At 47.6% G+C, this 12,651-nt stretch overlaps 1 protein-coding gene across 4 annotated transcripts in view; it reads right to left on the minus strand.

The window, feature by feature from the left end:
• Positions 1-12,651, minus strand: part of GLCCI1 (glucocorticoid induced 1) — a 467,188-nt gene that overhangs the window by 158,675 nt on the left and 295,862 nt on the right. For 3 of the 4 annotated variants that reach the window (XM_078663695.1, XM_078663694.1, XM_078663693.1), the window contains one exon: positions 10,196-10,316. The exons of the other annotated variant lie outside the window; for it this stretch is intronic. In XM_078663695.1, coding sequence (XP_078519821.1) covers positions 10,196-10,316 — 121 coding nt within the window. The remainder of the gene's footprint in view (positions 1-10,195; positions 10,317-12,651) is intronic. 4 annotated transcript variants of the gene reach the window in all.

A 12,651-nucleotide genomic window follows, 5' to 3' on the forward strand; every position in this document is an offset into this window, starting at 1 on the left:
GCTGAGTGAGGATCCTTGCGGGACGCCGCAGATGACTTTGGTGCCCGTGGAATGGAACGGGGGGAGGCAGACTCTCTGGGTTCTTCCGGCGAGGCATGATGTGATCCACTCCAGGGCCGCTCCTTGGATTCCGGTGTTGCTGAGGCGCTGTACTAGGGTGCGGTGGCAGACGGTGTCGAAGGCAGCTGAGAGGTCCAGGAGGATGAGGGCAGCCGTTTCCCTGTTGTCGAGCAGGGACCTGATGTCGTCGGTGGCTGCGATGAGGGCGGTCTCGGTGCTGTGGTTTGCTCGGAAGCCGGACTGTGAGGGGTCAAGGGATCCGTTGGTCTCGAGGAAGGCGGAGAGTTGTCTGTTGACGGTCTTCTCGATGACTATAGCTGGAAAGGGGAGGAGCGAGATGGGGCGGAAGTTCTTCAGGTCCGTGGGGTCCGCGGTGCGTTCCTTGAGGAGGGCGCTCAGCTCGGCATGTTTCCAGCTCTCCGGGAAGGTGGCGGATGCGAAGGAGCTGTTGATGATGGTCCGGAGTTGGGGTGCGATGATGGTGTTGGCTTTGTTGAAGATGTGGTGTGGGCAGGAGTCAGTGGGGGAGCCGGAGTGGATGGTGTTCATCATGCGGGTGGTGTCTTCGGTGCTGACAGGGGTCCAGGTGCAGAGAGTGGTGGTGGGGGGGCACTGGTTCGGCGGTAGGATGCGTGGTTTGTGCGCCTAACCTGCCCTCTACTACTTTCTTTTCCCATACTCCTTTGGAACTGCGTCACAAAATCACTGACAACAGTGAACCGTTCCCACCCAGGAGCAAACTTGTGCTCGGAACACTTTAGCCAAATAAATGTCCATGTTGTTCCGCAGAGGAGGAAGGAATGACTGCTAAACCTTTTACTTTTAATACTTCACAGCCAATGAACATTAAGCTTCGTAAAGTCCCACTTGCAGCACGTTACCCTAATACTCTCCGAACAGGAAGGCATCGCTTACAAAACTTTTCCACTGACTTCTTCTACGACTAACTGTTCCTATGAAAAAATATAAATCTCCAGAACAGTAACTATTTCAATTAGCAACATATTGTGGTAAACTTCTAACCTCTGTGCTCACGCAAGTGTTCCATGAACTGTTACTATGGTAATAGGCAGAAAGCCATTTGAGGATAGTGTTGAAAGGTACTGGCTATACAAAAACCGTTATATTTACCCTGGATCCTCTACAAGACAAAGGAAAGCAAACTAAAACAAAACACTGTGTACCACATTTACAACCCCCTTGTGCCACTTGCTCGTCCACGCCCCAACCCCCCCCCCCTACAAAATTAAGTGTGTGGACCTCAAACCCCAGGATTTCTGTATTATGTGACAGGGGCTCGGTGGCTCTCCGCCTGGTGCCCTCGAGAGCCCTGGAGACCGCCACGCCAAGAGCCGGTTCCTGCAGTGTCCCGGGGTGCCTACCCCCGGGACACTGCTGTTTACTATGAGGGGGGGGGGGAGTCTTAAGAGCTCCCGCCCTCCCATAGCAAACTTAGTTTGAACTTTGAAAGACACAGCAGAGAAATCTGTTCTCACTTTCAAAATCCAAACAAGATTGCATTTCCACATGCAACTTCGCATCTCCCCATGTGTAAAAGCAATGCAGTCTCCAGAAGGACACGAGGAGTCGGCGGGACTGTGGGGCCATTGTGAGCTCCGTCTTTTTTATAGATAGGGTCACGTGTGTAGTGACGGAAGCGCTGGATGGGTGTGGTGTGGGTGTGTACCAGCCATGAGGGAGTGTGTGTGTGCCGACACCACAACTAGACCTGGAACTAAGAAATCACTACAATGGAAATCTGGGCCATGTAGTGTTGTTGTGTTTTCCTGATAGCGTAAGCTCAGTGGGCTGTACCAACGTATTCAGTCTCGATTAATTTACACCTCCCCGGGGCTTTTAAATATTGGGAGGGGGGGCCACACGGCCCTGTTCATAACACTCAAACACGTGGCGTATAAATTAATAAATTAGAGATGTATAGACCTCACTATTAACCTGTGAGGATTTGGGGGGGATTTGTGCAGCTTTCGTCATTCGAAAAGGCAGGTGTTATGGCTTTTCCTGAATGCTTTCAGTGTGGGGGTTCATCTGATGCGGAGAGTGAGTTCTTTCCAGGTCTTGGCCATGAAGTACGACAAGGGTGTGCCTCTTGTCTGGTTATCTCATTACAGAGGATTTCGACCAAGGCCTGGTCAGAAAAGTGGACCCCCTCTGGGCCTCCCATTCTAAATAAAAACATTCCCCAAATTTGGTGTAATTCCATTCAGCAGTTTGGGCTGTAGCCCATCTTAAAGGTCCCTATGGAAAATTGCATGGAGAAAACACGTTTTGGGACCCCCCTTTTTTCTCGGCCCTCGCTTCACGAATCACCCCCAAACTTTCAGGGATGGAGCGGAGCAGGCCATTTTCTTGGAGAATTTCGCGAAGACTCATTGACCGGCGCCAAAGTTATTCCAACAATTATATCACACAATAAATAACTCTATTCACTTACCACTTGCAAAATAAAGGGACAATCCTGCTTAACAAATTAAGAGCAGAGTAAAGGCAAGGACATATCTGTGGGTGAAGCAGCAAAGAAAGAGATTGAGTTTAAAATACATTATGTTACTTAACTTTGAAAACATTCTTTCTCGTGGATACTCTATCTAACCACAGATTCCTCACCTTCGGAGTATTCCCCAGGAGTCAGGATGGATCCAGAAACATTTCAGCAGTATACCTGCACGCCAATTGGTGGCATTGTGCTGTTCTTCGCTGATGTCGTTCCACTGCGGAAGTGTTGTGCGGGCCACATGTAAACGCCACCCATGAGCTCGGACATCAGTTGCTTGGCTTTGACCAGTTTGCAGATCTCTAGACTTGGGACCTTATTAAATGGAAAAAGTCCAGTTCACAAAACAGAAATGATGAGAGGGTTGGTGAGGAATCCGCAATTACCACTAGAAAGACCATTACCAATGGTAAATTGTTCATTTGAAAGAAGCTACTAACAGCAGATTCCTATCCTTCTGAAATATATACCAAAGCAGTGTGCACCAGGTGGTGAACTGGCTCAGACCAAAAAGTCCTGCAGGGCAACACGGAAAAGTGCCCTCCCTTCTCTACAGACCTGCCATTCTGTATAGAGTAGTGCTTTGTGAACATCTGAAGTTATGCCCAGGTAGCACCCTGACAGATGTCCAGAATAGCCCCACTTCTTTACAAGGCAGTACTAACAGCTTTGGCTCTGGTTAAATGAGCCTGCAAACCTTCTGGGGTATGCCTCTTAGCTAGTGGTCCAGATGGTCCTTTTCTGCACTGCCTTGTCCTTCTTTGCACAAGCAAATCCAATAAAGCTGATTGTTCACACAATTATCCTTGGAACGATCAATGTAAAAGCTGGGGGCTCTTTTAGGATCTAGCTGATGAATGCCTCTTCATCTTCCGAGGAGTGAGATGGAGTGAAGATTGCAGAGAAAGTGATATCTTGCCCAACATGAAAAAAGGCAGGACCACTCAATTCCTAAACACCAGCTTGTATGGAAAGATTGTCATACACACGGGGTTGTTAGAGAGGTTTTGTAGCTCACTCACAAGCCGCAAAAATGTTATAGCATTAAGAAAGACTGTCTTGGGAGTGAGAAGCCACAATGGTCATTTGAGCAGTGATTCAATTGGGGGACAAATTTGGAATGTGTGGACTAAATGCAGAATCCACTAGAGCATGATGAACGGTGTAGGTGGGAACAAATGGGAACCTTTCCAAAACGCATCACAAGTGATTTAAATAAGGAGGGCTGATCTGGCAACCTCAAATCAGCTGAAAGAGCAGAAGTAACCTTTAAATGTGCCCAAATCAAGCCGTTGCTGTGCTAGGGACAATACTAAAAGCAATACTTCGGATACCTTGCCGTGAAATGGGTTAATCTGCCGAGTACCGTACCAAGCCACAAACCTGTCCAATGCCAGGCATATACTGATTTCATGAAGGGATACCTGGCTGTCAAAGTCTCATCAACAAATTAAGGAGGGAGGTCGAATGTAGCCATCTGTTGCAGCTCAATCTCCAAGCATAGAGATTAAAATGTGCATGCCTGGACGCAGGACACTGCCTTGCTGTTACGGCAGAAGTACCTCCTGAAGCAGCAGTCTAATCGGAGGACAAATGCTCATGCCCCGGAGTTAGGGTTACAAGACTCTCCTTACCCAAACCAGTGCCATTAGGATGACATGGGTCCGGTCATTTCGGAGTCTTCAAAACTCTGGGTAGGAAAGGTAGTTGCAGGAAGGCGTAAAGATATCAGACTTCCACTGCAGGCAGAATGTTTCTCCATAGCAAAGATGGAATTTTCTGCAGTGGCAGGCCCAGTGGGTGAGACCAAACTGTAATGAGGAAAAGTGTCCAAAACATTGGCATCTTGCAGTTCCACGTACCAGCTAGCATCAACATAGTGGAGTACTAGGTCATCTGCATCATCCTATTTGTCACTGTCTGAAACTGTACAATGAGGTTGGGGAGAACTTAGAAGCAAACGTAACGTGCCAGAGTCTAATCGGTTGCCCAAAGGCTCCTGCCCACAGGATTTGGGGAACAGACTTGGTCGAGGTAGAGACGAATTCATCTCAGAGTCTGTAAGTATAATCGATTGTGTTTCCTCCTCTAGCATTGACATCAGCATCTATGCACAGAAATCCAGTGCAGGGTGTGGTGCCAAGACCTAAGTCTGCACTGGTTTGAAGGTTCCAGCTGATGCCAAGGGTGGACCCGGCGGACTAGACAGGGGTGCCCATTATCTCCCCTGCTCTTCTCTCTGTCCTTGGAACCTCTGGGTGCATGGATTCGGTGCGACTTGTCCATACGTGGTCTGTGGAGTGGGAAGACCGCATCTCACTCTATGCGGACGATATCCACATTTACCTAGCCCACCCAGGAAGTCCCTCAGATGTGTCTTGGACATCTTCACGTCCTTTGGCAGATTCTCAGGCTACTTGATCAATTGGAAGAAATCCTTCCTGTATACTTTGGCTGGGGAGACTCCTTCTCTCCCGAGTGATTGTTGAAAAACAGGTGGTATCCGACGGTTTCCGACACTTGGGGATTTTGTTACCGCTGACCCTGGGCACCGTTATGAGAGAAATCTGCTACCGCCTCTTCAACGCCTGCAACAGAATGTTGCCAGCAGGAGAGCGCTCCCTATCTCGATGCTCAGCAGAGCCGCTCTATTTAAAATGATGACCCTGCCCGCTTCATCTATGCCCTGCAGAACTATCCCGTCCCTGTCCCAGCTAGATATTTTAAAGAGGTCGAGGACCTACAGAGGCAGCTGCTATGGGATGGGAGGCCTAGAATAGAACTCCACAAACTCATCCTCAACTGGTTTGACGGCGGAATTGGCATCCCTGACATTAAAAAATATTATTGGGCGGCCCATCTGGCCGCCATCAATCAAGGTACGTATAGGGCTCCGGGAGATAAGGGTAATGCCATGGACAGGTGGCTGCTGCCGGGCGGGACGTATAACAGAGCCCTCTATGCTAATCCCAAGAAACTCCGTCTGACTGGACCCACCTCCCATTCGGTTCAAGTATGGCACGCAGTCAACAAAAGTTTAGGGTGGGACCGTAGAGTGACGCTTGCGACCCCCTTGTGAGATTCCGACCAACTAGGTAGTCTTCACTCCTGTAAGGGTTTAGACAAATTGGATCTCATAGGTATTTCCAGGGTGGGCGATCTGTGGGTGAGGGGTGAGATGCTCAGTTTTGAACAGTTGCAACAACAACATGAGACCGCGGGCTCTGTGTTTTTCTGATATCTGCAGATAAGACATGCACTGACCACTGCCCTTGATAAAGATCCCCGCCTCCCCGACTTCTCCCCCTTGGAAGATAGGTTGCTGGATGGGCTTCTACCACAGAGGGCAATCTCGCTTACCTACAACAAGATCATTAACAACGCACCAGATCCCCTAACTAGAGTACGTGGGCTGTGGGAGGGAGCTGGCCTCTTGCTTGATGACGAGGAGTGGGGGGAAGCGGTTGCCTTCCCTTGGGAGGTGGCGATCTCTGCGCGTCTTCGTCTAGTGCAGTTGAAACTCCTGCACAGGGTCTATATCACCGGACCGCAGTTGGTCCGTATGGGGCTTGGAGACGGCGCAAACTGTAGGAGGGGGTGTGGCCAGATTGCCACCCTAATGGACGTAATTTGGGAATGTGATCAAATTCAGGTATACTGGAGAGGGATACACACAGTTATGAGTGAGGACCTGCATAAGTCTGTTCGCCCCGAAGCTAAGAGATGCCTCCTCAATGTATGGGAGCCCACAGACTTTATAGGGGTGGAGAAACTGTGGGTCACGCTGGGTGCAGCTGTGGCCAAGAGAGACATCGCTCAATTGTGGGGTGGGCTGTTGCCCTGTACTGGGGTGGCGTGGAAGCGAAATATTGATTGGTGTATGTTTAGGGAGAAAACTGTCTACATGGCAAGAGGGTGCCCCCCAAAAGTGGTCCCGAGTTTGGGCTAAGTGGAACGCATTTAGAGGGGATATCTGTGTTGCTCCTACAATCCCCCAGGATGATGAATCCTTGTCTCCCTGATTTCTTTATCCTGTTCCCAGGTCATATTTTATGATTGTATTGTATCCCTAATGAACTGCCATATACTAATGCCATTTATTTTCTGTCATATGTGATTTTGCCGAATGTTGATTTCTTTGTTAATAAAACCAATAAAAATATATTTTTTTTTTAAAAAGGGTGGACCCGGCTTCAGGATTCCAGTTGGATTTTATTTATCTGGACATTTTTAAAGCGCCTGGTGACGCCAGAAGGCGTGTCCCCGCGCTATGGTAAGTGAGCAGTTGCCATCCCCCCCTCCCCGAGGAGCTACCTGCTAAAAAGGTAAGTTTTTAATTTTTTCCTAAACAGGGCCTCTGATGGCTCAAGACGGAGGTCTGGGGGCAAGACATTCCAGCACTTGGGAGCAAGGTATCTGAAAGATCTCCCCCCCATCCGTGCCTTCCTAACTCTGGGCACCACAAGTAGTCCCGTCTGAGAGGACCGTAAATTGCGGGTAGGCTCATAGTGGGACACCAGACTCTGAAGTGGCACAGGGGCTTTGCCGCTCAGAATGCGATGGCACGTTGAGAGGGCCTTAAACTCAACTCTCTTCTCCATCGGAAGCCAATGGAGAGCTTGGAGAGCGGGTTTAGAGGGAGACCTTCTCGGGAGTCTTAGCACGAGCCGTGCTGCGGCATTTTGGAGCACCTGAAGGCGCCCCATGACCTTGCCTGAAGCCCCCAGATAAAGCAGGTTACCATAGTCTAGGCGCGAGGTGACCAGGGCGTGCACCAGCGTCCTACGAGCCGAGATGGGAAGCAGATCTAGAACCTTCCTCAGAGTTCTCAAGACACCGAAACACACCCCCGTCACCCGGCCAACCTGCGGGCCAAAGGCAAGGTCCTTATCAAGCCACATGCCAAGATTCTTGGCCTCCAGGCTGGGAGTGGGGGCCTCACCTAGGCAGGATGGCCACCACGCAGGCGACCACGCAGAAGGCCCGCCCCCCACCACGATCACCTCGGTCTTGCTGCCGTTCAGTTTTAAACAGTGTGCGGACATCCAGGCTGCAAGATCTTGCATGCAGTTCCTGAAGATGTCCGCCGCAAGGCCGGGGGAACGAGATAGGGAGACGACCAACTGCGTGTCGTCGGCGTAGGACACCAGGTGGATACCGTGGCCCTCCGCGATGGCTGCTAACGGGGAGACGTAGATATTGAATAAAGTCGGGCTCAGGGACGAACCCTGAGGTACGCCCTGGCCCAACTCGATCTCCCTCGAATAGCATTCTCCCATCCTGACTTGGAAGCACCTATCAGACAGGAAGGACTTAATCCAACCAAGCGCAGCACCTGTGACCCCTCCTTCACTCAGACACTGTAGCAAGATGGTATGTGCTACAGTGTCGAATGCTGCACTTAAGTCGAGTAGGATCAGAGCCATAGTCTGGCCCTCATCCACGCCCTGTCGGAGTGCCTCCACCGCCGCCAGAAGTGCAGATTCCGTTGAGTGACGGGGACGGAAGCCAAATTGTGAGTCGTGGAGTAGCGATGCCTCCTCCACGAACTGCATCAGTTGCGTATTAGCAATTTTCTCCGCTATTTTGGCCATGTAAGGCAGAAGGGAAATGGGGCGGAGATTGTCGAATTTCTCGAAATTCACATTGGCCTTTTTTTGCAGGGGGAGTACAACTGCCCGCTTCCAAGCCTTGGGGACACTCTGGGACAAGAAAGAGGAATCGAGTAGATTGCGAACATAAGGCTCAAGCACCTGCAAGCTGCCCTTAAGCCGACTAGGGGTCGTCGGGTCTCTTGGAGAGCCAGATTTAATTGACCCGCAGATGCGGATTAGCTCTTCTGTGGGCGGGGTGAGGAAGGAGGTAAGCTGTCGTACTCCCGTCTTTTTGACACCCTTCCCCCATATGGGAGCGTTTGTTGCCTGCCGAGGGAAGGAATTGTAGAGGTGAGTGACCTTGTTAGTGAAAAACTCTGCAACACGGTCACAGCCCTCCACCGTGCAGAGTTTCGAGGGGCATACAGCAGACTTGCCTATGGTGATGGACTTATAGATTGAAAAGAGTTCTTTGGTGGACTGCTCAGCTCCTTCAATCCTAGTGCAGAAGTACGCCGATTTGCCCTTCCGTAGTAATTTATGGTAACTACGCCTACGGTTAGTATACTCTGCTTTAGCGGAGGCGGAATATGCTACTCTCCATTGCCTTTCAGCCCTTTTGCACGCTGCTTTTGCCACCCGCATATCAGCACTAAACCAGAGAGCAGATCTCTTTGCTCGGCCCCCCAATTTGGCCGCACCAAGTGGAGCAACCAGATCCAAGGCCTCAAGGTTCCTTGGCCTCAAGGTTCCTTGGGGTTTGAAGGGATGCCAGAGGGAGCCAGTAGGGTGCCAAAGAAATGCAGCAGGAGTTCACAAACATCCTCTATCTGCTGAGTTGTTGCAGATGGACCAGGAAATATGGGTTGATTCGGGAACAAGAGTCAGAATTGGCTCCAAAGAAAATAGCGCTCGGCAGCGAGATCGAAAGACAGTTCAAAAGTGGCCAAGGCAAGCTTAAACATTGTGTTTTTTTTGTTGTTTTTTTTACTTACTTGCTGACTGCAAACGTGACAAAGATCTGCAGTGGGAAGAGGGAATGAGGACTTCATCTTTACTGGTCACAACATGGTGCCTTTCAGTGTTTGGCAATGTAAATCATCGCCTCAAGGTGACCTTAGTGTTCATCTGGGCGCAGCCACTGTAGGCCTTGGATTCGTGTTCAAACCCCAAGCATCAATGATATGTCATGGGGATCTGTCACACACATTCGCTTGTGGTAAGGTTTGGACCCTGTAATTTTGGGGCGACATGTCCCTTGCACACTGGTATCGTATTTTAGTGATGAACTTTAAGAGGATTGTCACAGAGACAAGGAGTAGCTCCGGATCCACGCCGGATGTCCTGGAGAGGAAGGAAAGTGCATCAGTGAGCATGGGTGGTGTTTATTAATGGTCCTGCGCATCACTTCCGGAGCATATCGACATCGAATAGAGCCACACAAAGCCACTATTGGCGGGCAGGCGTACTGCTACGAAGTTTCCAGACACTGCGTGACATCTAGGAAATATTCAAAAAGTGAGAAATCTGCGGTCAGAAGTATGGTTTTATTTGACTGTTAGTTGAAAGATGGGATTTGTCGTACAGTGAACTAATGACCTAAAAGGTTATGGGAGCGTAGTGTGTTGCAGTTTATGCTTTGTAGGTTGCAGTAAAGACTGAGTAGCATAACAAGAGCCTTGTGTCTTGCCATACAATCAGAAGAACAAGTTTATTCAACAGAGGCAAATGGCACAACTGCCATTTTTAAATATTGAAAAAATGCATCAGCACGTCTTCTAACACTGGTTGGGTTTTCATCTTTCTTGCTGAAACAGGTTAGCAAAAACAACAAACATGCTATTTGTAGGTTATTTTTCATACAATTGCACACCAAAAAAGCGGACTAACAAGCTACTGAAACAGAACTATTACGGCTAAAACTCGCTCAGCTGGATGAGTCAATCCATCTGCAAATGTTAGTACTCGATTAGTTAAGAAGCTTACTGCTTTGCAGACACCAGCTGACATAAAAAGCATTACTTACGATATTTCCTCAAAGACCTTCACCCGTTCACATCCCTCTGGGGGTTCTCGTTTGAACATGTAGCTGTTGTTTGGTTTGGGAGATGAGGCATACTTGGGCAATGGTGAGCTACTCCCACTGTCTGAAAATTTAAAGCAGTTATATTACTAATGATTGAGAGTGTTTTGCACTTAATTTGATTTTTGAAACAACCAGCCATTTGAATAATTTAACTTCAGCTGCTTTTTTCCCAAGTAACAACATAGCTAATTGTTGGACAAGCAGCTATATCCAACATCAGAGTGAAGCTCAGTTTTAGAAACTAAAGGTTAAATCTAACAGAAATATTAAAAATACAGGTTACTTTGGTCATTATTGGAGATTTAAAATAGTCCTTCTGGAATCCAAGTATCTAAGTTGTCAATGCAACCAATGGAAATTAAAACGTAATCAAGTGGTTTTGAATGCTTTATACAGAAATGTTTGTTTTAAAAAATATGCGGTCTACAAACAAATTGTCAAAAAAGACTTAAAAATTGAAAAGAATGTTGCCGGGAGATTACCCCTACTTTTGGAGTAAAGCTCCGACTGTTTCAAGTAATCGAAATAGATAGCCAAAAAGTCAAACTTCAAGAAGTATACCAATGTATAACATTAACTCTTGCAGACTGTCCATCAGGTACAAAATTCTGCAATCATAAATGACATTAAAGTGTTTATACATATGTAACCTATTTTTCTTCTGGTCTTATGCATAACTATTTTCCCACGTTGAGAAAAGTCTATCTCCACATGAACATTAAATATGGTGTGGTGTGGTGAAACACATGGTTTCCAACTGAGGAAACATAACTGCAACCCAGAAACTACCAGAGTCCCTGCCTTAAAACCTACAAATGGCGTAATTCAACCATACTGATGTAATATTTTAAGCTAGTAATTTCATCCGATTTTGTGACTTACCATTGTGGTTCTACATTCAGAAAATGCTTATTTCTGGCTTTTTCCATTCAACCTTGGTTAACAAAATGGATTGTGAATAGAATCCTCTGCACAGAAAGCAGTACAATCTTTCCCTGACTGTGGATGAACTTCTACCAGTGTATTCAACATCTGCCAGCCCACAGTGAGTGGCACCATGTTTTTGTTTTTTGCTCCTCAGTTGAGTGCACGCTTCTGCATCACTGGCGATGTCCCCATGGCTTGGTAGTTCGGACTGGACTGTTCCCATGAGGCACAGGGTCAGAGCTGATTTACATATAGCCAGTGTCTAACCCAGGGTGGTGTGGAGTGCAAAAAAACGATGGATTTAGGCCCAGATCTCTGTACTGGGGTGAATGTATGACATTGTTCTACATTCTGTCCATCAACTGTGTTTTTTGCAATTTTCAACCCGAGTGGGCTGGGTATGCTCAGACGTGAGTCCCAGGCTCTCCACACCACTGGAGTCAAGCTATCCAGGCTGATGAAGGCTGATAGCCAGAAACCGGTCCTTGGATGCTTGATTCCGGTCTGGGAAAGACATGGCTTGGTAGTTCGGACTGGACTGTTCCCATGAGGCACAGGGTCAGAGATGATTTACATATAGCCAGTGTCTAACCCAGGGTGGTGTGGAGTGCAAAAAAACGATGGATTTAGGCCCAGATCTCTGTACTGGGGTGAATGTATGACATTGTTCTACATTCTGTCCATCAACTGTGTTTTTTGCAGCCCACAGTGAGTGGCACCATGTTTTTGTTTTTTGCTCATCAGTTGAGTGCACGCTTCTGCATCACTGGCGATGTCCCCAAAGTGTATCGGTCACCAGTCTATGGCAAAAGTGATGCTTAGAAGAGGATATGAAAGAGTGCAAGAAACAGAGGTGTTTTACATGCAACCCTGGGAGAGAGTCAGACTCTCCTCAGAATAAATCCATGCAGTCCTGAATAAGGAATGGTTTCTTACCTGTAATCCTAGTTCTCTCTTAGGGGAATTTCCATTGAAAGCATAAGCACTGAATATGCCGCCCATATGTGAGGGAATCTCGGAGCACTTCTTTACAATATATCTTCTTAAGTGTAGATGTTAGTCTTTCTTCAGTAAGTTCTGGATAAATACTCAAGGTATTAAATGTCCTGCAGCATGTAAATGAGGCTATGTTGGCCAATTGCTTCAATTTGCATTTAAAAAAGGGTTAAAGTATAATTAAACAAAACAGGAAATATTTGCTGGAATGCATTATTTGTCCTTACAAAACTCATTCAGACACCTTTTTTTTTTTTAAAGTAAAATGATGAAGAAGGAAGAGGACAACATAGACTTATAGGATGCAAATGTGCAGACATGAACGAGTCTGTGCCTTTAACGGTACATAGCCTACCATTATCCCACAATGCCCATTTGGTTGCAGTTAGCTCTGTTCTTTTTTACTGACCCAGTGGTATTATTAGTTTGGGAAGCTGATTGTCTATTAATCTTCCCTGCTACTTTCAACAGGG

This window comes from Lissotriton helveticus, chromosome 10, assembly GCF_964261635.1.
Source record: "Lissotriton helveticus chromosome 10, aLisHel1.1, whole genome shotgun sequence".
NCBI classification, from domain to species: domain Eukaryota; kingdom Metazoa; phylum Chordata; class Amphibia; order Caudata; family Salamandridae; genus Lissotriton; species Lissotriton helveticus.